The following is a 21,114-nucleotide window of genomic DNA, read 5'->3' as shown; positions in this document are numbered from 1 at the left end:
ACCTGACTAACCTTGGGAGGGAGGAAGACAAACATTCATCATCTCATTTATGGATGAGAAAAAAAGAGTCTCAGGACATCAAGAGATTGCCTGAAGCATGAAATAAGGGCGATTTCAGGCCCCTTGTCCCTGACTCTAGTATTTTGTCCTCTAAGCCTGTTGCCAGGGATAGTCAGTCATATAGCAAAATTCAAGCAAGAAAAGCTAGAATGGAAAGGAGATGACATTTATTAAGCATCTACTGTATGCCAAACTTGGTTTGAGTTTCTTACTGGAAATTGCTTCCATTAAAGTAGGAATTGTTACGCCTGTTTTCAGATGGAGACGCTCTGGGCAGAGCTGAGGAAGGTTCAGACTGCTCCATCTCCAAAGGCCCTGCTGCCTCCCCACCCCCCCAAATAGCATGGAGCTTCTGTCTTCTTTCTAGGGGAGCCCTGGTGGGGTTCATGTTGCCAAATGCCTTAAATCCTTATGTGGTCACTCTAACCCTCCAGGTAGACAATATTGCCATTCTGCAGATAAATAAACCCCCAACTAGAGCCATTCAGTAACTAGCCCCAGGCTACCACCATGGTGGAGATGGCTCTGAGCCCATGACTCTTCCGTTGCCCCCTGCACAAGTTCTGCCTTCTCTTGGGGCCAGTGACACAGAAGGAGGGCAGTTGGATACCAGAATTCGTAGAACATGTCATTAGGACAGAGTGTGTGAAAGGGTGGGGCTGAAACGCCACTCCCAAACACATGTCCATAGAAGCATCGAGAAAGAAAAAGGGAGGGGACCTTAGTTCAGGGGCTCTGCAAAACTGGGTTGAATTGACTAAAGTCTGGAGACACCTGACTTTAATGGAAAAATCATTTTAAAGTAGAACCTAATATTCATCCTGAATCTGTAGCAAAAAGGTCATCTATAAAGCTCTAGCACTTAAAGTAATACACACTTTATTAGGGTTCCCCTGACCCCAAGATGTAGGAGAACACCAGGGCCCCACCACGGGGTTTAATGCTCTGCCATCACCCTCCTAGAACTGGTGACACATTTATCTCTGAGTTTGTGTTTTCTCAGTGAAGTCCCATGAGACAGTGGAGCTTGTGCTGGGGACATGAGGCCTCGGCTTCTGCACCACCCCACCCCACACCAGCCCCTCAGCACCCTGCTGGGGTCTCAACCATCCCCTCCCCCCATTGGGGGTGATCAGGGTCAGGTCTGGTATGACGAGTCTCAGGGCAGAGATGGAAGTGCTGTAAGAGTCCGCGCTGGCCCCCCAGTGTCCCTACACCAAGCGCAAGTAAGTAAAGCTTCACCTTACTCTCCTGGCTTCAGTCAGCAAATAAAAACCACCAGGGCGGGTCAAGAGATAAACCATGGAAGAAAGGATACGGCTTTTCTCCTGCTATTTGGACCAAAGAACCCTGCATTTTCACCGAGCACTGGGCCCTGCAATGTAGGAAGCTGGCTCCCCCAAAGACTGCCTACTGCTAATCTTCTAGAGCCCATATGGCAGCTCGGGATGAGCAAACCCCAGGAGAGTTTGCACGAAGTTGCTCCCACTGCCAGGACAGGGCACAGGCTGGGCGGTATAAGCAGCAATTATTTTTTCACAGTTCTAGACACTAGAAGTCTGAGACCAAGGTGTCAGCAGAGCTGCTTTCTCCGAGGCTTCTTTCCTGGCTTAGAGGACGTCTTCTTGTTGGGTTCTCCCATGGCCGCTCTGCCTGGTCTCTTCCACTCCCTATAAGGACATCAGTCCTAGGAAATTAGGACCCACCTTACGACCTCATTTAACCTTAATTACCTCCATAAAGGCCCTGTCTCTAAATTCAGGCACATTAGGGGCTAGAGCTTCAATATGTGAATTTGTAGGCACATGATTCAGTCCACAGCAGGGTCCATTAACATCTTCAGTTCATGGAGCTGCAAAGGCGGATGGGACGGTCCCTGCTGCTCTCTTTGGGTACAGGGAATGATCGTGGTGACCAGCAGACATACTCTTCCAAGATATTAGGCCATGACAAGGTCAGAACAGGGCAGACTCATGAGGAAAGTATGGGGCACAGTCCATACTGTGAACATAAATTAGTCTTACATTTTTGGAAAGTAGTTTGGCTGGAATTTTTAAGAGTCATAAAAATGTTTACGCATTTTGACCTACTAATCCGACTTCTGGGAATTCACTATAAAGAGAAATTTCAAAAGAGGGTATAACCTTTCTGTATTTATTTACCATGATTAAAAAAAAAGATTCAATAGTAACAGAATGGATAAAATGTGTCCCCTCGAGGGATTCTGATGCAGGCATCCAAGTTAAAATTACGAAAGATGGGAAGGAGGATGGGAAAATGCTTATGAAATAGTTATAATAATAATATTAGGTGGGGGGAAAACCAGAAATCCAGTAGTAAAGATTGGGTCTGCATGTGTGTGAGGTCAGGAAAAGGAGATGAAAAGAAACCAGTGTGCTCTGCTAGAGGTTGTGATAGGGAAGAAGCATTTTCCTTTCATCTGGATTTCTGTGAATATTGGGTGAGCAATGAGCATCAATGAAGGACCCAAATGAACTCTCTGGGAAGGGGCAGCTGATGGGCAGCCGTCCCCTATGGACAAGTCCTAGGCCAGTCTCCTGCACAGGCAGTGGGGCCCAGAAGCTGAGGGAAGGTGTCTGGTGGGCAGGTAGGGGCCCCTCGTGGTCCAGGGGACCAGCCTGGCACAGGGACCTATGCAGAGGGCAGCAGGGATAAGGGGAGCTGAGAAGAGAGAGGAAGGGGAGGAGGTTGCCAAATTCAAGGTCTTGCCTCTGGGCAAATGTGGCCTCCAATCAGTGCTGGGGTTTCAGTCCAGGAGGCTGCACTGTTTCTTCATCATTCAGGATCCCAATATTAAAACCAGAACTTGGGAAACTCGGAGTGTTCTTACCACTTCTGATGAGCTGTGGTTTGTCTTGGAGCTCCAGGGGCATCGTGAGAAGGCAGTGCCATGAAATTGTCAGGCTTTCTGCTCTGTAACAGCCTTGCCTCAATATTTGTCACCCAACTGAGCTCAAATATTGGACACACACACTGGTTCTAGAATGACATCTTGGCCTGTGGTGATTTCTTCAGCAGACAGTTCCTGTGGCTCCCTGGGCTGTGAAGGGTCCTGGGTTCATTTCCTTGGGCACCTTTCCTTATAGTGACCACTGTCTAGTTCACCTTCCAGGGTGCAGCAGTGGTGGGAGCCCCTGGAGCAGGGGGCAAGAAGGCTGGTGTTAAGAAGGTTCCTCACACTCTCTGGGCCTCAGCCCCCTTATGTGCAGAATGGGAGAAATGCCTAGTTCCCCCTCTGGCTAAAGTCTGTTAAGTCCAGGTGACACCAAGCAGGGCCCCGTTTGAGCCATCTTACTAGAAGTCTCCCGCTCAGCATGAGGGAGATGACTAGGATTCTACCTCTTGGAGAATCCCATTTTGGTCAAGCCTCATTTTTTAAGAGACTACATGAAAGAGGGCAGCCAGGAGGCACAGAGGGCCAGATTCTAGTCAGGAGAAAACAAATGAATGAACTGCAGATTTCAAGTCCAGAAAGTTACCACAAGTAACGAACTGTCTTTGCAATTCTGAAGGCCTGCCTTGGAGAAAAACATATTTTACTAGCTCTATATGACACCAAAGGCTAGGATCAGTGGATGGAAACCATAGGAAAGGAAATTTCGTCTTCTCAGGAGGCAGAATGCTCCAACAGTCAGCACTAATGGCAGACAAGAGCTTGAAGCAAGCAGAGGCCATGTGCCCTTACTGGGTTACAGTGCTGGATAGGGGAGAAATTGCGGCCAGGCTCTGAGGACCCTTCTAGGGGGCTCTGAACCTAATCTGGCTGCCACAGATGCTGTGTGCTTCCAGAAGCATCACTGGAAGATGGCAGCAGCTGGTTTTTCCTCCAATATATGCTCCCCCTTCCCGACGTGAAGGTCTAGGACAGAACTTAACCTGTCCAGCTTTTCTCATTGCTGAGCACTCTGTGTGCCAAGTTGCTTGGTTTGCTCCAAGATTTTCAAGCTGCTACCTGTCCCACCACCAGTCCTAATTTCCCTTTGTCTTGTGTGCAGAGCAGAGTGGGGGACACCTGTGGATAGGCAGTGAGCATCCCTTGGCAGCCCTACCCTGGGGTTTGTGGAGTATCTGAGTCAGTGCAGCCCAGGACCTCCCAGTGGACACGGGAGTGCTGGATTAGAATGATGAAGCCACCTGCCACTCCGCTTAGTATTGTGAAAGAGATGCTTGCGACCAAGGAAGAGAAACCTCTCCATAAGGAAAGGGAAGGTGTTAGGGAGGGGTTTGTTGCTGAAAAGGAAAATAAGGGACTAGATTGGAGGGCTGGAGATGTGGAGAAGGGAGGGAATGGATGTGAAGGCAGTCCTCACCCACACAAAGGCTGTCACTGTGACATCCGAACAGCAAAGGGACCTGGCTGAGCCTGATGCTGGATCAATTCCTTTAGTTCTGGAGCTGACTCGGGGGAAAGCCCTGGGCTCTGGAGCAAGCAGCAAGCTCTCTGGGTTAGAATTAATTTGCTGTAAACCATTATCACCAGCAACTTTAACAGCTCTAACTGCAAAAGAAGATAACAATCGTACTGCCTTAAGTCTGTTCAGGCTGCTATAACAAAATACCCTAGAGTAGATTATTTAGAAACAACAGAAATTTATTGCTTATAGTTCTCGAAGCTGGGAACTCCAAGATGAAGGCCCTGGCGGAGTCAGGGTCTGGCAAGGTCCTGTTTCTCATAGACGGCACCCTCTATGTGTCTCCCCCTTCACTGGGTGAATAGGGCCAACAGCTCCTTGAACCTCTTTTAAAAGGTCACCAAAATCATTTCTGAGGGCTCTTCCCTGCTGACTTAGTACCCAGCTCTTAGTACTATTACTTTGGTGAAAGTTTCTACATATGAGGCCAGGCACCGTGGCTCACGCCTCTAATCCCAGCACTCTGGGAGGCTGAGGCAGGTGGATTGCCCTGAGCTCACAGGTTCGAGACCAGCCTGAGCCAGAGCGAGACCCTTATCTCTAAAAATAGCTAGGTGGTGTTGTGGGCATCTGTAGTCCCAGCTACTTGGGAGGCTGAGGCAAGACGATCACTTGAGCCCAAGAGCTGGAGGTTGCTGTAAGCTATGACGTCTCAGCACTCAACCAAGGGTGACAAAGTGAAACTCTGAGTCAAAAAAAAAAAAGGTTTCCACATAGGAATTTTGGAAGGACACGTTCAGACCATAAAACTGAAAGCATAACAACACTCAAAGTCTTGAGTTGGCCTGCATGAAACTGTTGTTATGTGACCACTTTTCAACAACAAAAAATGGCAATTTACACATGGATCAACCTAATGCATGATGGTTAGACTAGCACCAAAGTTCACAAACTTTGCAGCCTGGAATTATTTGGGGATTTTTTTTTTTAATATAAATTCCAAAGTCATGGCCAATTTCTTCAGGCTGGACTCAAGTAATTACTGGCCAAGTAATTCTAATCTGCAGACAGATTGGGGACCACTAGTTTGGCGCAATGCCTGACACCTATTAAAGCATTCAGTGTCTGCTTTTCATTCATCTGTGGCTTACTGAGCACCTACTGAGTGCCCGCGTGTACCCAGGACCTCGATTCCCAGCCGCTCACCTCTCCGCTCCCCGTCCCCCCCGCAGTGTCCCGGCCACGCAGCTCCCCCGATGACCTGAAGGCGCTGACCCTGCACGTGAACCGGCTGAACGAGAGCTTCCGGGACTTGCAGCTGCGGCTGCCGCAGGCTCCGCTGCAGGCGGACCTGAGCGAGCAGGTGTGGAAGGTGCAGGACGCGCTGCAGAACCAGTCGGACTCGCTGCTGGCGCTGGCAGGCGCAGTGCAGCGGCTGGAGGGCGCGCTGTGGGGCCTGCAGGCGCAGGCGGTGCAGACGGAGCAGGCGGTGGCCCTGCTCCGGGACCGCACAGGACAGCAGAGCGACGCGGCGCAGCTGGAGCTGTACCAGCTGCAGGTGGAGAGCAACGGCAGCCGGCTGCTGCTGCGGCGCCACGCGGGCCTGCTGGACGGGCTGGCGCGCAGGGTGGGCGTCCTGGGCGAGGAGCTGGCCGACGTGGGCGGCGCGCTGCGCGGCCTCAACCACAGCCTGTCCTACGACGTGGCGCTGCACCGCGCGCGGCTGCAGGACCTGGGCGTGCTGGTGAGCAACGCCAGCGAGGACACGCGTCGCATGCGCCGGGCGCACCTGGACATGGAGCTGCAGCTGAAGCAGGAACTGGCCGTGCTCAACGTGATCACCGAGGACCTGCGCCTCAAGGACTGGGAGCACTCCATTGCGCTGAGGAACATCTCCCTCGCCAAAGGTACCAGCCGGCACGCCCCGCCCCCGCCAACCGCCCGAGTTCCCCAGCCCCAAGTGCACAAATGAATTCCCAGCCCACACCCCCTGCTTTAAGTCTGTAGGTCTTGCCCTATAGGACTCCTGAGTTTCCTGCCCTGGGTAAAGTTCCCTAAGGAGAAGGGTGACCTCAGTGTCCATACCCCTAGGCGAGAGAATTAGACCCACTAGTGGCTGGTGGGAGGCTGGGTAGTCCCAGCTGGGATGGGCCTACTGGAGCTTCCAAGAGCTGGGGGAAAGGTTTGGGGGTGGGAGAAGAAGGGACTCAGGGGCTTTCCCGGGGTGTCCATGGGAGGAGCAGCAAGCAGTGAAGAATTCCCAGTTTGAACCTGGCTTTCTAGGCTGTTAGGAAGATGTATTGGTTTAGGAGAAGAACATACTTTATTTAACAACCTGTTGGTTTCATTCATAACTCTTAACTACGATAGCAAAAATGTGGGGACCTCCACTGCAGTCTTGCTGTGAGTGTGAGAAGCTAGAGCCCCAGCTTCCCTGTCTTTACTCCTGATGAACTGGCCCCCGGCAGCCTGCTCCACTCCTTCCTCCTGCACACGTCTTGTGCGAAAGGCATTTTTCTCACATCACCCCACTGATCAAAACCCACCATAGCCGCCCAGGGTCTGCTGGTTCCATGGAAACCTCTGTCCCCTGATAGTCAGCTAGAGCTGGGTAGGGCAAGACTTTAACGAGTGCTCATAATACCATTTTGAGCACAGGCCATGTGTGGGTTACTGTGCCGAGTACAGCGGCTCTCTGAGGGAGTGGAGTTTTCCTGTTTTGTAGACATGCACACTGAGCTTCAGGACGCTTAAATTTTAGTCTGCCCATGGTCGCCAGGCCAAGAGGGGACAGAGCAGGGTTTGGACCCAGGCCTTTCTGATGCCAGAACTAGTGTGATTTCCATCGCATTTTCTGTCCTGTCCTTCCTGGCATTTCTTCCATTTGTCCCTCAAGTCAGGACACAAACAAAAGTGTCTGCAGAGGCCAGTCCAGCAATGTGGGTGAGGAAAGTGACCACAGTGTCAGGGGAGGATCAGAGGTTATGACAGGTCCAACCCATTTTTTCCTGAGTTGGAATGTGGGCCCAGGTTGACAAAGTTTTCCCATTCAAGAGACCCCAGAAACGTGGGCTATTCTGGAAATACTTAATTGTTTAACTCCATGGACCACACATGGGCCATAGATGGCCAGCTTGCAACCCTTGCTCCAGCCGAGGTGTCCAGTCTGGTGGGACACATCTTGTGGCTGCCCACCTTTCCCACTGCCGTAGGTGTGCCCCAGGCTCTCCTCTTGCTATGGCACCTTCCTCCTCCCCCTCCCCATACCCTTCATCCCTTAGGATATAACTCAAACCCACCTGTCCAGGAAATAACACCCCCACCTCTCTAGCTCCCTGAAGTCTCCCTCCTCTGAGCTACATTTATCAAAGCAAAAAGTATAATGATGGGGCTTTCTGTGCCCCTTCCAATTTACAGAGTACCTTGTTTTATTTTAAATTGGGGTCTCACAACAAGCCTTGGGGGCAGTTTAAGGCAGGTGTTACTGAGGGAAGGGTAGGATTAGGGCAAGAAAACAACTAAGGCCCGGGGAGGAAGCCCTTGGATCACTCAGGGACACATGGCTGGTAATGATCCTACACAGGGCTTTTTGTTTTCAGCAGCTTTAGTGAAGTGTAATTTACATGCCGTGAAATTCTCCCCGTTTGTGTACAGTTCAGTGACCAGACAGGAATGTCTAAGCCAATGCCTAGTGTTCATTGTGCTGCCCCACAGTCCACCCTGATTGGTTCGTCTCTGTGTCCTCCAAAGACAAATTACATGCAACACACTTCACTGGGATTCAGTGAATGTTTGTGCAACAATTGTTACATCCTGACACTGGGCAATCACCAAGTTTCCTTGCCCATCTGTTTTCTGGTCTTGGATCACTTCGGACTTTAGACATCTCAGAAATCAAAGGAGGGTAGGAGGTAGAATGTCTTCTTCCAGATCCACACCCCTGAGAGCTTAGCTTTTCCCATCTTCTCTTCTCCTGTCACCTGGTCCCCAGGAAAACCCTGGTGCTCCGTCATGGATGCTCCATTCTATTCAGAAGAAGCTGACAGTGGGCACGTCCCATGGGCAGCCAGGCAAGGGCAGAGCTGTGCTGAGGTGGCATGAGGACAGTGGGCTAGATGGACGGGCAGGCCCAGAGAGGGGACCTCAGCATGCTTCTCCTTCTTGTCCCAGCCACCTGCACCCCCCAGTGACAGAAAAGATGAGGAATGTGATGGCATAAAATGTTGAGAAGTGAAAAAGCTTACCTGGGCTCCTGCTGGGGCAGCCTGGAGGAGGCAGGGAAGAGAGAGGAGGGATGGGGGCCACCCTGGCCATGGAGATATCCAGGCGCCCTCCCTCTGTTCCCTTTGCTGCAGCCTTGACCTCAACAGGAGATCGCTGGAGTGGAGCCTGGGGGACTCATTTGCTCCTGAACTGTGCCTTTCACGATCTGTGCGATCTTAGGCCTGTTCCCGGCAGGTCCCCTGTCCCAGTCCTGTGATCTGAAAACTGGGTTCAGCGTGACCAGCCTTCCTTTGCTTTTCTTGACAGAGGAACATGGCTACGAGACCCAGTCCTCCTTAAATGATTTATATAACTTACGGATTTAAAAATTGCGGATTACACTTTCTCTGTGCATGAGCCATTGAATTGTTAAACAGCTGTCAACTATGGTTAGGGTCTGAGGACGGTGCCAACTTGTGGAAAGTCCCAGTACATCTCGATCTTGGCTGCCTGGCTGGTTTGTGTGTGTTACCAACACCCTCTGATCTCATATACTCATTCATTCATCAAACACCTATTGTGCAAGACGTTACTGCTGTGCTGTGAGTATGTGGCTGCCAGAACCAAGCATCACAAACTTAGGGGCCCAACAGACACTTGTTTTGTTGGAAGGCTAGCAGTCCAAAATAGAGATGTCCACAGGGCTAAGTTCCCTGGGAAGCCTCCAGGGGAAGATACATCCTTGCCTCTTCCTAACCTCCAGCGGTTGCTGGCAACCCTTGGTGCTCCTCGGCTTAAAGACACATCACAACAAATCTCTGTTGCTTATCATGTTGTGTGTCCTGCGTTCTGTGTGCTGTGTGGTCTGCTCAAATCTCTGGGTCTCTGTTTTCTGTTTTTATCAGGACTCCTGTTGCTGGATTAGGGTCCACCCTATTCAAGTCTTACCTATTCTTACCTAATTACATCTGCAAAGACCCTGTTTCCAAATAAGGTCACATTCTGAGGTTCTGAGTAGACATGAATTGGTGGGGCAGAAGGGACGCCATACCACCCATATCATGTGATTTGATTGTCTTTTTTTCTTGCAAACCAGCAGGAGGCAAGAGCCTGGAGTCTGGGCCTCCACAGGTGGTGCAGGGATGAAAAGGACAAGGTCCTGTCTCAGGGAGCTGGCGATTTTGTTAGGAGAGAGAGAACACATTCACCTGACCACAGAACAAGGCAGTGGAGATGACTGTCAAGTGCACCAAGTACACGCCCTCCAGCAGGTCATGACCCTTTTAGTAGGAATGATGGGTCAGGGAAGGTTTTGCCAGGAAGGTGGCAATGAGCAGTCAGAGGGGCTGGAGATGACCAGGGATTGGCAGGGAGGGCTCATGGGCTCACAGACTGGGAGCAGCGGTGCAGGGATGGGCAACAGGAAGACTCTGCAAATGGCGAAACATCCAACCCCAGGCATGTGGCAGCGAAGATGCAGGCTGGTGAGACCTGGGTTGAAACCACGTCTCCTTCTCTCATGGGCTGTCTGCGTGTTCTCAGACAGGTAACCTAACACACAGTGCCCTAGTGGGGACTGAGTATGATCATGTATGCTGGAGCCCAGCCTGGAAGGCAGGCCCATAGAGGAGTGAGCAGAAACCCCCCTTCCATCTGGGTGCTCAGCCAGAAGTCTGAGCATAATCCTGGCTTCTTCCTCCCCCACCTTCAACCTTGAGCCAAAGTCAGTCTCATCTTTTCACACAGCTTTGGACGTGTGCTTGACATCCCCCTGGATGCCCACCTCCTTCCGCCAGGGCTCTGCTGCCTCTCCCCTGGATGGATGGCAGCCTCTGCTACGACCTCCCTCCCATTCTAGCCACTTCCATCTTCCTGCTTGTGGGTTTGAACAGGCTCTTCTCTCAGGCTCCTTCATGGTTTTTGGTGCCCTGGATTGAGGTTGAGTCTGACCTACAGGCCAGGCCTCCATAATCCCCACTTTCTCCCTGTGTACCCCAGTTTCTTATTTCACGATGCATCTGCCCTTGTAGGGATTATTTCCTCTACTTGGAACTCTTCCTTTTCACTCTGTCTCACCCCAGTCTGCCATGACAAAATACCATAGACAGCAGCTTAAAAGCAGCCATTTATTTCTATAGTTCTGGAGGCTGGAAGTCCAAGATCAAGATGCTGGAGGGTCAGATTCTGGTCTCTCCTCCTGGTTTGCAAATGACAGCCTTCTTGGTATATCCTTCCACAGTGGGGTGGAGGGGCAGGGGTGGGGGAGAGAGAGACCGATAGACAAGGGGGAAAAAGAGAAGGAAAGAAAGAGAGGGGTGAGGGAGCGAGAGCTCCATGGTGTCTGTCTTTTCTTAAAAAACTATTAACCCCCATTATGAGGCTCCCACAATCATGACCTCATCCAAACATAATCACCTCCCAAAGGCCCCATCTCCTAAAACCATCACAATGGGAGTTAGGGCTTCAGCACATGGATTTGGGAGGGGACAGACATTCTGTCCCTAATAATACTTCCACCTTCCCTTTACTTAGCTGTCTCCTGTTTGTTTCTCCTTGAGATTTTGCTTTGGATGTTACTTCCTCCAGGAAGCTGTCCTGATGTCCACTGAGACTGGGCTGGAGGAGCCCTCTGTGCTTCCAAAGCTAATGCTACCCAAGCTCTCATCAGAGAGGGAGTCTTGTTCCCTCTCCAGACAGCCTGGTCTTGTTCCAGAAAGGAACTGTCTAACCTTGGTGCTGTTTAACCCCTCCAGGGCCACCGGGACCCAAAGGTGACCAGGGCGATGAAGGAAAGGAAGGCAAAGTTGGCATCCCTGGATTGCCTGGACTTCGAGGTAATGAGGATGCCCCTGGGAGGGGTCCTAGGACCCCCCAATCCTTCCCAACTCTCTACTTTCTCAATGGTGTAAGGGGAGTGCTCCTAGGGGTGCCCGTCAGCTCAGCTTCTGTCTCCGTTCTGACAAGAGACTAGTGACATGTTGTTGCTGTTAACAATCAGATACAGCAAGCACTTTTTCTTAGAAAGTGCCAGGATCTGAAAGGAAGGGGTACTGAGAGGCTTGCAGCTCCCTGAAGCCACTTGTTTTTTTTTTGTGCGACAGAGTCTCACTATGACACCCTCGGTAGAGTGCCGTGGCGTCAAAGCTCAAGCGATTCACTTGCCTCAGCTTCCCTAGTAACTGGTACTACAGGAGCCCACCACAACACCCAGCTTTCTCTTTTTGTTTAGAGGCCCGGGATGGGTTCGAACCCACCAGCCCCAGTACATGTGGCCAGAGCCCCAACCACTGAGCCCCTTCTTACCCAGGGAGTCAGGAGCTACATGGCCAAGGCCTGCAGGAGTCAGAGGTGTTCTGCAAACCAAACCAATCCTTCCAGCGTGCTGGTGCCCTCGATGTTCCTGGGTCACCAGGCTTCTGACTACCACCTCAACTCCGGCTGAACTGCCCTCATCCATCTGTGGGTCATGAACACCTGCCCCGCCCCCCACACACACCCGACCCGGAATCCTCCTGCATGCAGTGACAGCCCTGCAGACCCAGTGGCTGGTGGAGGGTACTTTTTGGCCTTCCAGAAAGACTGTGTTCTTCTTAGACTCATAGTCTCAGGAGTTTCTGTTTAGTTACTTTATCTAACTGCACCCCATCCTGATCCCGTGCTGCAAGCAATGTTTTTTCTAGGGGAGTGCCATCTTCCAAGTGACAGAAGAAAAGGAAATATCAGGAAGTGGGAGTGCCTGGCTGTTTACTTTAGGAATTGACCCTCTGAAGCCTCTCCTTGCTGAATCTGTAAGGAAGTTGCAAACATAGGCAGGAGGCAGCATCCTCACCTCCACACCAGCCCGCCTGTCTCTGCCCTAAGGTCAGACCTGAGATCGCTCCGGGCCTTCCCGGGCTGTGCAACCTCTCCTTCTGCTTCATGAGTCGCAGGGTGGGAGCCTCGGGCACATCCTGCACTAGATCCAGAATTCTGTGGCAACAGAACCAGTTGTGTTAGAAGGGAAGAAAGAAACTCAGTCGGCCCCTTCTGAGGTCCTCCCACCCTCCTGAGCAGCCCGTCTTCTCCTAGACATTTGGCGTGAGCACTGGAGCAATAATCAATTACCAGGAGACAGGTTTCTCCACGTCACAGAATAGCCCAAAGAAAGGCAACTCACCTTCCAAGCAGGAAAGAACAACTAGCCAGTTAATTAAGGGTGCTCTGCTTTGCAGGGCTAACCGTGGGCTTAGGTCGGAGCTCTTGTTTATTCTGGATCTCTGTGGCGCAATCAGTGCAGGCTGCGGCCATGGGGCCTCGTGGCTGGGATCCCTGGGGCCTGCCCTGGCAGCAGGCCCTCTGTCCCATTCACTGACCTCCCCGGCCTCCAGGCCTCTTTGCTCCACCTCCCTGTGTCCCTGTGTTTACCCAAGGGAAGGGATCCTTTTTCTTTTTTTTTTTTTTTGAGACAGAGTCTCACTTTGTTGCCCTCAGTAGAGGGCTGTGGCGTCACAGGTCACAGCAACCTCAAACTCTTGGGCTCAAGCGATTCACTTGCCTCAGCCTCCTGAGTAGTAGAGACTATGGGCACCAACCACAATACCCAGCTGTTTTTAGAGATGGGTTCTCATTCTTGCTCAGGCTAGTCTCAAATTTACTTTTTTCTTAAGTAGGATGAGGAGCTGTTTCATCTTCCTCCTGTTTGATCATGCCAACCCCTGGGTCCCTCCCTAAGTACCAGTGAGCCCTTTTTGGTACAGCATGAGTTAAAACTGACCATGAACTGGAACTTCAGAGGAGCAGGGCTCAGATCCTGCCCCCAGCACTCTTTGCTGTGTGTCCTTGGGCAAGTTCTTTAACTTCTCTGGGCCTCACTTTCCTCATTTGTAACATAGTCACTGGTAATTCCTCCCAGTTTGTTGTCATGATTAAATGAGATTCATTGCGGAAAACAGCCAGAGCAGTGCCTGGCCCATAGAAAGTGCTCAAAAAAAAAAAGTTCTGAATCCAAATCTCCAGCATGGCCAAGGGTAAAGGGACATCTCCTAAAGGAGGTTGTCCCCCCTACCCCACCACCACTCACAGCAGCACTGGATCTTCTGCAGGGAGGGACCCAAGCCTAACACATTATAGGTGCTCTTGGGGAGGAAATTTGAACACCAATTATACTGTGCTTTTGCAGCATCTTTAAATTAAAATAGGAAATCTGGGGTGCAGGGGGATGTGAGAATATGCGTGTTTATAAATGAGCTCTGAGCCTCGGTGCCCATAGCACAGTGGTTAGGGCGCCAGATACATACACAGAGGCTGGTGGGTTTGAACCCGGCCCGGGCCTGCTAAACAACAATGACAATTGCAACAAAAAATAGCCAGGTGTTGTGGCAGGTGGCTGTAGTCCCAGCTACTTGGGAGGCTGAGGCAGGAGAGTTGCTTAAGCCCAAGAGTTTGAGGTTGCTGTGAGCTGTGATGCCACGGCAGGAATAGTGGGCGGGACTATAAAAAAAAAAAAAATAGAATGAGTGCCGGAACCTCCAAGGATCCTTCCTGTTCTGCGACCAAGGCTCTGCCATTTGTTTTTTCTCTCCCCAGGTCTGCCAGGGGAGAGAGGTACCCCAGGACTGCCTGGTCCCAAGGGAGATGACGGGAAGCTGGGGGCCACAGGACCAATGGGCATGCGTGGGTTCAAAGGTAATGACGCATCTCCACACGCCCCAGAGCAGGGGTAGCCCCAGCACTGGAGTGAGCAGAATGGGTGTGGGGTGGGAAGTTCTCACCTCACTCCACCTCTGCCAGCAGAGCGACCTTGGGCAAGTCACTTCAGCTTGGGAAGCATTCTTTTCTTCTCTAAAAACTAGAATTCCTCCTGATTCCTTATTTCACAGGGCTGTTGGGAGGCATAAATGAGTTTGTGTGTGAGAATACTCTGCAAATGCCATAGTCTTTGTAGAAATTCAAGGAATCTTATTGCAGGATGCAGCCCAGATAAGTAACTGGAGAGGCCAACAGGTTGGCCACAGGACAGACACAGAGTCTGTAGGCCTGGGACTGCTCTCCTCCCCAGGCTGCCAGAATCCAGCTTTAATTCAATGTTCAGCTTTGAATTTCCGGACAATATTTCTTCTGATTTTTTCACTTCCTATATAGACAGTCCTCTTGTTCATCTTCAGGGGAATCTGCTTTGAAGTCAGTTTCTGTCTTTCCATGCTCCTCTTGACATTGTCCAGACCTCCTATCTGTGACAAATGAGGACATCTGGTGCTCTTTCCAGGCTTCCTACTCTTTACTTGTTAAAATAAAAACTAAGGAAAAAAAGGTGCTGTTAATCCATCCCACACCATGTCTAGAATAGTCTCTTGATCTTGGATCACTGGGAAATTTTATTTTACTTTCTGGTTGATGATGAAACAGGCTGAGGTTTTCTTTTCTTTTATGATCTCATTTGAAAAAATTGATGTTAAAACAGATTATAAAAGCAGCACATTCTTGTTTTAAAAATTAGACAATTTCAAAGTGCATAAAGTAGAAAGTGAAAAGTGAATCCTCATCCCTGGCCCCCTCAGCTCTTACTCTTTATAGTAACCACTGTAAAGGTTTTGGAGCACATCCTGCCAGACCTTTTTCTAAGCACATTCCTATGTCCATACATGGTTGCTTGTAATTTTTTTCAACACTTGGATCACCCTTGGCATTCTCCCCTGGTAATCGTTAGCCCTATCTTTTATATCAGACAGGATTGGGCTTTTGATTTGCCGATATATTTCTGCAGGTATTTGGAATAGAAGTCCCTTATCATTTTCCTGTACATTGAGTGCCAGCTGGGAAAAGAGGTCTGCTCCTTTCACCATATCCTGGGAAGGAAATTTCACAATTCCTTGGGAACCCACACCATGTTTTATAGTCTCTCCCATGGAGAAAATCCACCTGACACATAGCCCGCCTTTCTCTTATGGAACTGGCACTTCTCTCCCTTGTTTTTCCCCTGTGCTTGGATGTGAACTTCTAAAGCCTTGACTGTTGAATGGGAATGTCTTTGCTTTGTGTTCTTCCTGCTGAATTCCATGTGCTCCTTGAGGCTGCGCTGGTAGCTGATAGGAAGGAGTCAGGCTTTCTCAGCAGGGTACCTGGGGTGCCCAGGGCAAGCGGGAGGACTGGCTACCCTCTTATCCTACCTGCCCAGTCACTGTGGGCTCCTGCCCAAGGATTCCTTTGGTCTTGGGTTCCTAAGTCTCCTGCAATTAACATTTTATTCACAATCTCATTCCTAATGCCAGTTTTTCTCCTTTTTTTTTAGGTGAACGAGGCCCCAAAGGAGAAAAAGGAGAGAAGGGAGACAGAGCCGGGGATGCCAGTAAGTAAATTCTCCTGGGGCCACTGGATACTGTCGGGACAGGGATATTTGTCACCCAAGGAGCCCCATGAGTTTGGGGGAACAGAGGCAAGAGCTTTGGACTAAAGTGTCAAAGCAGCCGCCCAACTTGTTTTAGGGCTTTACTGGTCTAAGAGGAGATACTGATAAACCCAGGGCACAGGCCATGTTTCCAGAGAAGCTGTGAGCCTGGCAGTTGTGTGGATGGGTCTGGAGGCTCCCTTGACCCCAGCTGGCCGCTGGGTGTACATGTGCACGCTCTGTGCCTCTGCTATCTCATCTGTGAAATGGGTAAGAGTCTCCCTGCATAGGGTCCTTGTGAGAATTAAATGAATTAATCCATGTAAAATGCTTATGATAGTGCTGGACACCTGCTTAGGACTCGGTAAGTGTTAATTATTATTAGTCATCAGAATAATAAGTGTTAATAATTATTTTTCTGTGTAATCCTACAGTCACCGGGGCGCTTGCTAAGATGCCTCACCTCACTGGGTGTCCCGTGGGAACAGGGGCAGAGTCACAGTCAATTTCTTTTGTTTCCCTCCTCTTCCACTCACAGAGGAGCGAGGCTGGAGAGGTCTTGATCTGGCAGACCGCCTGTTGATCTTTCTGACGGGGGTCCTTCCCAAAATGTTTATAAGGGCAGCCAGCTTATCTAGCTGTGCCACTCGTTTTTAGGGTTTATTTTCCCCTGCAGAGGGCTACACGTAGACTCTTGGAGAGATACCAAAGAAGAAAGAACAGAATCTCTTAGCCAAGTTTCAAAAAAAAGGAAGAAACACCACCACCACCACCCCCCAAAAACCAGTATATCCCGTCAGCTGGGCCCTGGAGTGGGCCGTCCCATTTGCACATTCAAATTATCCCCTCCTCAAGCATCTATGAGGACTGGACCTGGGGAAGTACTGTCTACATCGCAGGTTCTCTGGGGACACCCAGGGACAGGTACCACTGGAAAGTCACAACCAGGCCCAGGTTGGGGTCTCCTGGAGGCTAAGCTGGCCGGTTTCAGTAGGTCCTTCAAGTGACACTTTCATCCCAGGCAGGCAGAACCAGAAGGCGTCCTCACTCCTGAAAAGAACCATCCCACAGCCCCTGGACACTCACCTGCTGCTCCCTCTGTCCTCCCCTGTCCTGGGCCAGTGCCTAAGGATCACGTGGGAACAACGTATGTGGCAGCACTTTGTCATCTAAAGTGACATTCCCACCGGAGGGAAAGCAAGGAAGCGCCAGGCCTGTCCTAGTGCCTGTCTCACCTGCGATGCTGAAATCCACAGAGCTCGCCACGCACTGCACAGTGTCCCTAGAGTCCCCTGTGAGGGCCACCCTGGGCGGGAGACCCTGTTGAAGGCTCTTTCATCTGAGGGCTGGGTCCTGACCATTGTGTTTGGGGTGCTGCTCTCTCCTGCTCTGCTTGTTGACTGCTTCTGAGGGAAGCCCACCAAGGTCGCGGAGAAGGATTGTGGCATTTAGTTCTGAGAAATAAATAACTCCAGGAAGGGTGGGGCTGTGTGGAAAGATGACCTTTGAGAGGGAGATCAGAAACGCTGACCGCACACCAGAGGGGGCTCCTGGTCTTTGGCAGCTGTTCCTCCAGCTGACGTGAGAGAGGAGAGAGGAGGTCCGAGCTAGCAGGGCGTTGCCATTGCTCAGAGGGACAGTCGGTCCCTGTTTGCCTTGCCTCTGTGGGCTCTGCACTTGGACTGGGCTCTCAGGCTGGGCCATGGCATGAGGAGGTGGGAGCTGAAGCCACAGCCAGGGAAGGAAGAGGGGGTGGGGAGGCTCCCTAGGGATGGGAGGGGTGGCGTAGGGGGAGGGCACCCCATCTACTTGGCCTTGAAGCTTATTGACTGTACAGTGCGAGGCTGATGTCAGCCCTGGACAGCTCTCGTCGGGGACTGAGGCTTTCTTTCCTGCCTCCAAGAGGTTATAACCTCACTGGAGCCTGGAACTCAGACATGGGCTCAGCTCTAAGTGCAGAGCACAGAGCTTTTCCTTCTTGCTCCCTGATTCTCCCGCCCCTCCAAAATGGTCTCCATAGACAAAGAAACTAGAAAATGAGGGGTCTCTGCAGAGACGGCTGCATTGCCAGGAGGCTCTACCCTGAGAAGCACCCAGGAATTGCAGAACAGACATTGGCAGGCCACCTTCCATCTTTCCCTCTCCAGAGGCCCCGAGGGAGGACTGACTTCCTCAGGCATTGGGCAGGATGAAGGCTAAGGAAGCACTTAGCCCCCGGCTTCCGCTAACTCTGGGATGAAAGTTTAGGGTACAGCCTCCGAAAAAAGGGCTGGGCTCCCTCAAATCTCAAGGGATTCCCTCTTTTCCTGGTAGCTCCAGCACCACCCGGACTGACCAGAACCATCGAGGCTATTTAGGGCTGAGGTTTATGCCTGCCCCACGGGGGGTTGTCTTCCCACAGCCTCCTCTGCCCAGCTGGCCTCTGACCACACCAAAGCCGAGCTATATTCAGACTCCTGTTTATGTTTCTGAGGAACTCCGGTCCCAGAGGTGTTAACTATATCCCTGAGACCCAGGCTCCGAGGAGAGTGCCAAGGCTCATCTTTCAGCAAAGTGTAGAAATTCTGACGGACACGGTGCCCACTTCTGGGGATTTCTTAGTCATTCCCTGGCAGGCCCACCATGGGATCCACAGGGTGGGAAGAAAGAGCTCTCAGCACCCAAGAGCTGCCCTCCTCCAAAAGCCAACCCTGGGTCGGTCCTGGATAACCTGGCCTTGCCCAAGGCCATTAAACCTTCCTGACAACTGCTCAAGTGCACCCCTTTAGTGCACATCCAGCAGGTGAGGATGTTGCTACATTAAAGGGATTGATGAGAGAACAAGATAGTTCCCCTTCCTTGGAACACAGCAGTTGGGGGTTTTCCTCTGAAGAGGGTATGACACACAAGACTTCTCAGGACCCATCTGAATCATTATGAAAACATTCTTCAGGACAAAACTCTTGCCATTGTTTACCCATGTTTTGATCTGGAGTCCTAGGATTTTGGGATTGGATGGGTTTCAGATCAGTTTCTCTCCGTGTCTCCACCCCACCCCATCAGTTCCATGAACAGTGACCAAGAATAGAGAGACCGAGGGAATCCCCAAGGTCACCCGCTTAGGTCATGGCCAAACTGGGTCTGGAATCCAGCTCTCCTGATTTCTGCTTGATGAGAAACAAAGATTTTTTGGGTTTTTTTTTTTTTTTTTTTTTCAGGCCAGGATTTGATAGTAGTCATTCCCTTAGATGTTTGGCTTTTGGAAGTTTAGCCAAAAAAAAAAAAAAAAAAAAAAATTACATATACACTTTTCAAGAGAGAAGGATGTTTGTTTTCTCCCAGCCTATGGCCATTTGCAGGAAAAATAAATAGTATTTTTGCAACGAAGGGGAGGGTAAAGGATTTAGTTTTGTTTAGGTCCCACAGCGTGAATTTAAAGCAGAATATAAGTTCAGATTGTTTAAAAAACCTTCTTCAATTTGGTTTCACATGGATAAAATATGCAGATGACACGGGTAAATTCTAAACCAGTGCTTGTAGATAGTTACCATTGGTGGCTCAGAACTCTTGAAAAATGTTTAATGCTTTGTGTGTGATTGTCAATATTTAGGGAAGTAAGTTTGGGTCTGGGGACCCAGTGGAAACCTCAGTGTGCAGTGTAAACTCAGAATTGATCAGGAGAAGGGACATGGCTTTTCCTATGCTCCGGAAGGCCAGGCAGGTTGAGGAGTGAGAGAGAAGGAACTAAGGAGCTACGGAGGGTGGAGGTTTCTAAGTCTAAGCTGTCACTTATTCCTTCCCCCACCGTTTTTTTCTAAATAAAATTTGCCGAGTTGAGAAAACCGGAATAAAAAAAAAAAAAACAAAAACAGAATTGATCAGGAGAGGCCAGGCACAGCGGCTCACATCTGTAATCCCAGCACTGCAGGAGACTGTGGCTGAAGGATCCCTTGAGCTCAGGAGCAGCTTGAGCAAAGTGAGACCCCGTCTCTATTGAAAAATAGAAAACCTAGCCAGGCATGATGGTGGGTGCCTATAGTCCCAGCTACTGGGGAGGCTGAGGCAGGAGGATTGCTTTAGTCCAGAAGTTGGAGGTTTCTGTGAGGTAGGCTGATGCCAAAGCAATCTAACCCAGGCAACAGAGTGAGACTCTTAGCTAAAAACAAACAAACAAAGCCATAAAACGAATCAGGCGAGGGGGTTTCTAGGCAGTGTTTTTCTTAGCTGCTGAGATGTTTCCATCTCTACGTTAGAATGAAAGAGGCAAAGAGAGGGCTGTGGGGTCCGTATACTCCCTTCCTTCCATCTCCAGGCCTAGAGTTGGCTCCACTCGGTGCCCTGGGGAGTCTGTTTAGGATAGTACAGCTCTAAAAGTTAGCCTTCCCTCAGCGGCTGCCCCTTTTATATGCAAATGTGTTTCTTTGTTCACTTAAACCCTTTGTTCACACTTAAACCCTTAGTTTCTAACATAACTTTCATGCCTATGACTTAAGAGTAAACTGTACTTCATTTTTTTTTTTTGAGACAGTGCCTCAAGCTGTTGCCCTTGGTAGAGTGCTGTAGCGTCACAGCTCACAGCAATCTCCAACTCCTGGGCTTAGGCAAGTCTCTTGCCTCAGCCTCCCAAATAGCTGGGACTACAGGCGCCCGCCACAACGCCCCATTATTTTTTGGTTGTAATTGTCATTGTTGTTCGGCAGGCACGGGCTGGATTTGAACCCGCCAGCTCAGGTGTATGTGGCTGGCTCCTTAGCCTCTTGAGCTATAGGTGCTGAGGCAGTAAACTGCACTTCTAAGAAAAATTAACCACTTACATAATACTGCTAAAAAACTTGTCCCTGGTACCACGCTTATTATTTCATTTGGTTTCACAGTGCCATTCAGGAGGCAAATTACCAATTGCATCTGTGTTAGACAAATGGGAGGGGCCAAGGGTGAAGAGGATCAGGAACTTTCTTTCCTTTGGTAACCAGAGTCTGTAAGGGACAAAACCAGGACACAATCGGGTCTTCTGGCCTGGAGTACACACCCTCGGAGCCTTCTCCTTCCATCTTTGGTTGTTGTTTCTTCAGCGTGGGGTCCTCCCAGGCCACCCTGTCTCTTCTTAGTGGTCCAGTGTGAAGGCCCTAATCTCTC

General features: G+C 50.4%; 1 protein-coding gene across 1 annotated transcript in view; it reads left to right on the top strand.

The window, feature by feature from the left end:
- The window catches only part of SCARA5 (scavenger receptor class A member 5), a 90,713-nt gene that overhangs the window by 53,412 nt on the left and 16,187 nt on the right, over positions 1–21,114 (top strand). Inside the window, exons 4-7 of the mRNA XM_053578704.1 lie at positions 5,666–6,340; positions 11,390–11,470; positions 14,202–14,300; positions 15,904–15,960. Of these exons, the coding sequence (XP_053434679.1) occupies positions 5,666–6,340; positions 11,390–11,470; positions 14,202–14,300; positions 15,904–15,960 (912 nt within the window). The remainder of the gene's footprint in view (positions 1–5,665; positions 6,341–11,389; positions 11,471–14,201; positions 14,301–15,903; positions 15,961–21,114) is intronic.

Source organism: Nycticebus coucang, chromosome 24, assembly GCF_027406575.1.
Source record: "Nycticebus coucang isolate mNycCou1 chromosome 24, mNycCou1.pri, whole genome shotgun sequence".
Taxonomy (NCBI): domain Eukaryota; kingdom Metazoa; phylum Chordata; class Mammalia; order Primates; family Lorisidae; genus Nycticebus; species Nycticebus coucang.
The sequence above is the reverse complement of the archived record's forward strand: the minus strand, read 5'-3'. Positions and strand labels throughout refer to the sequence as shown.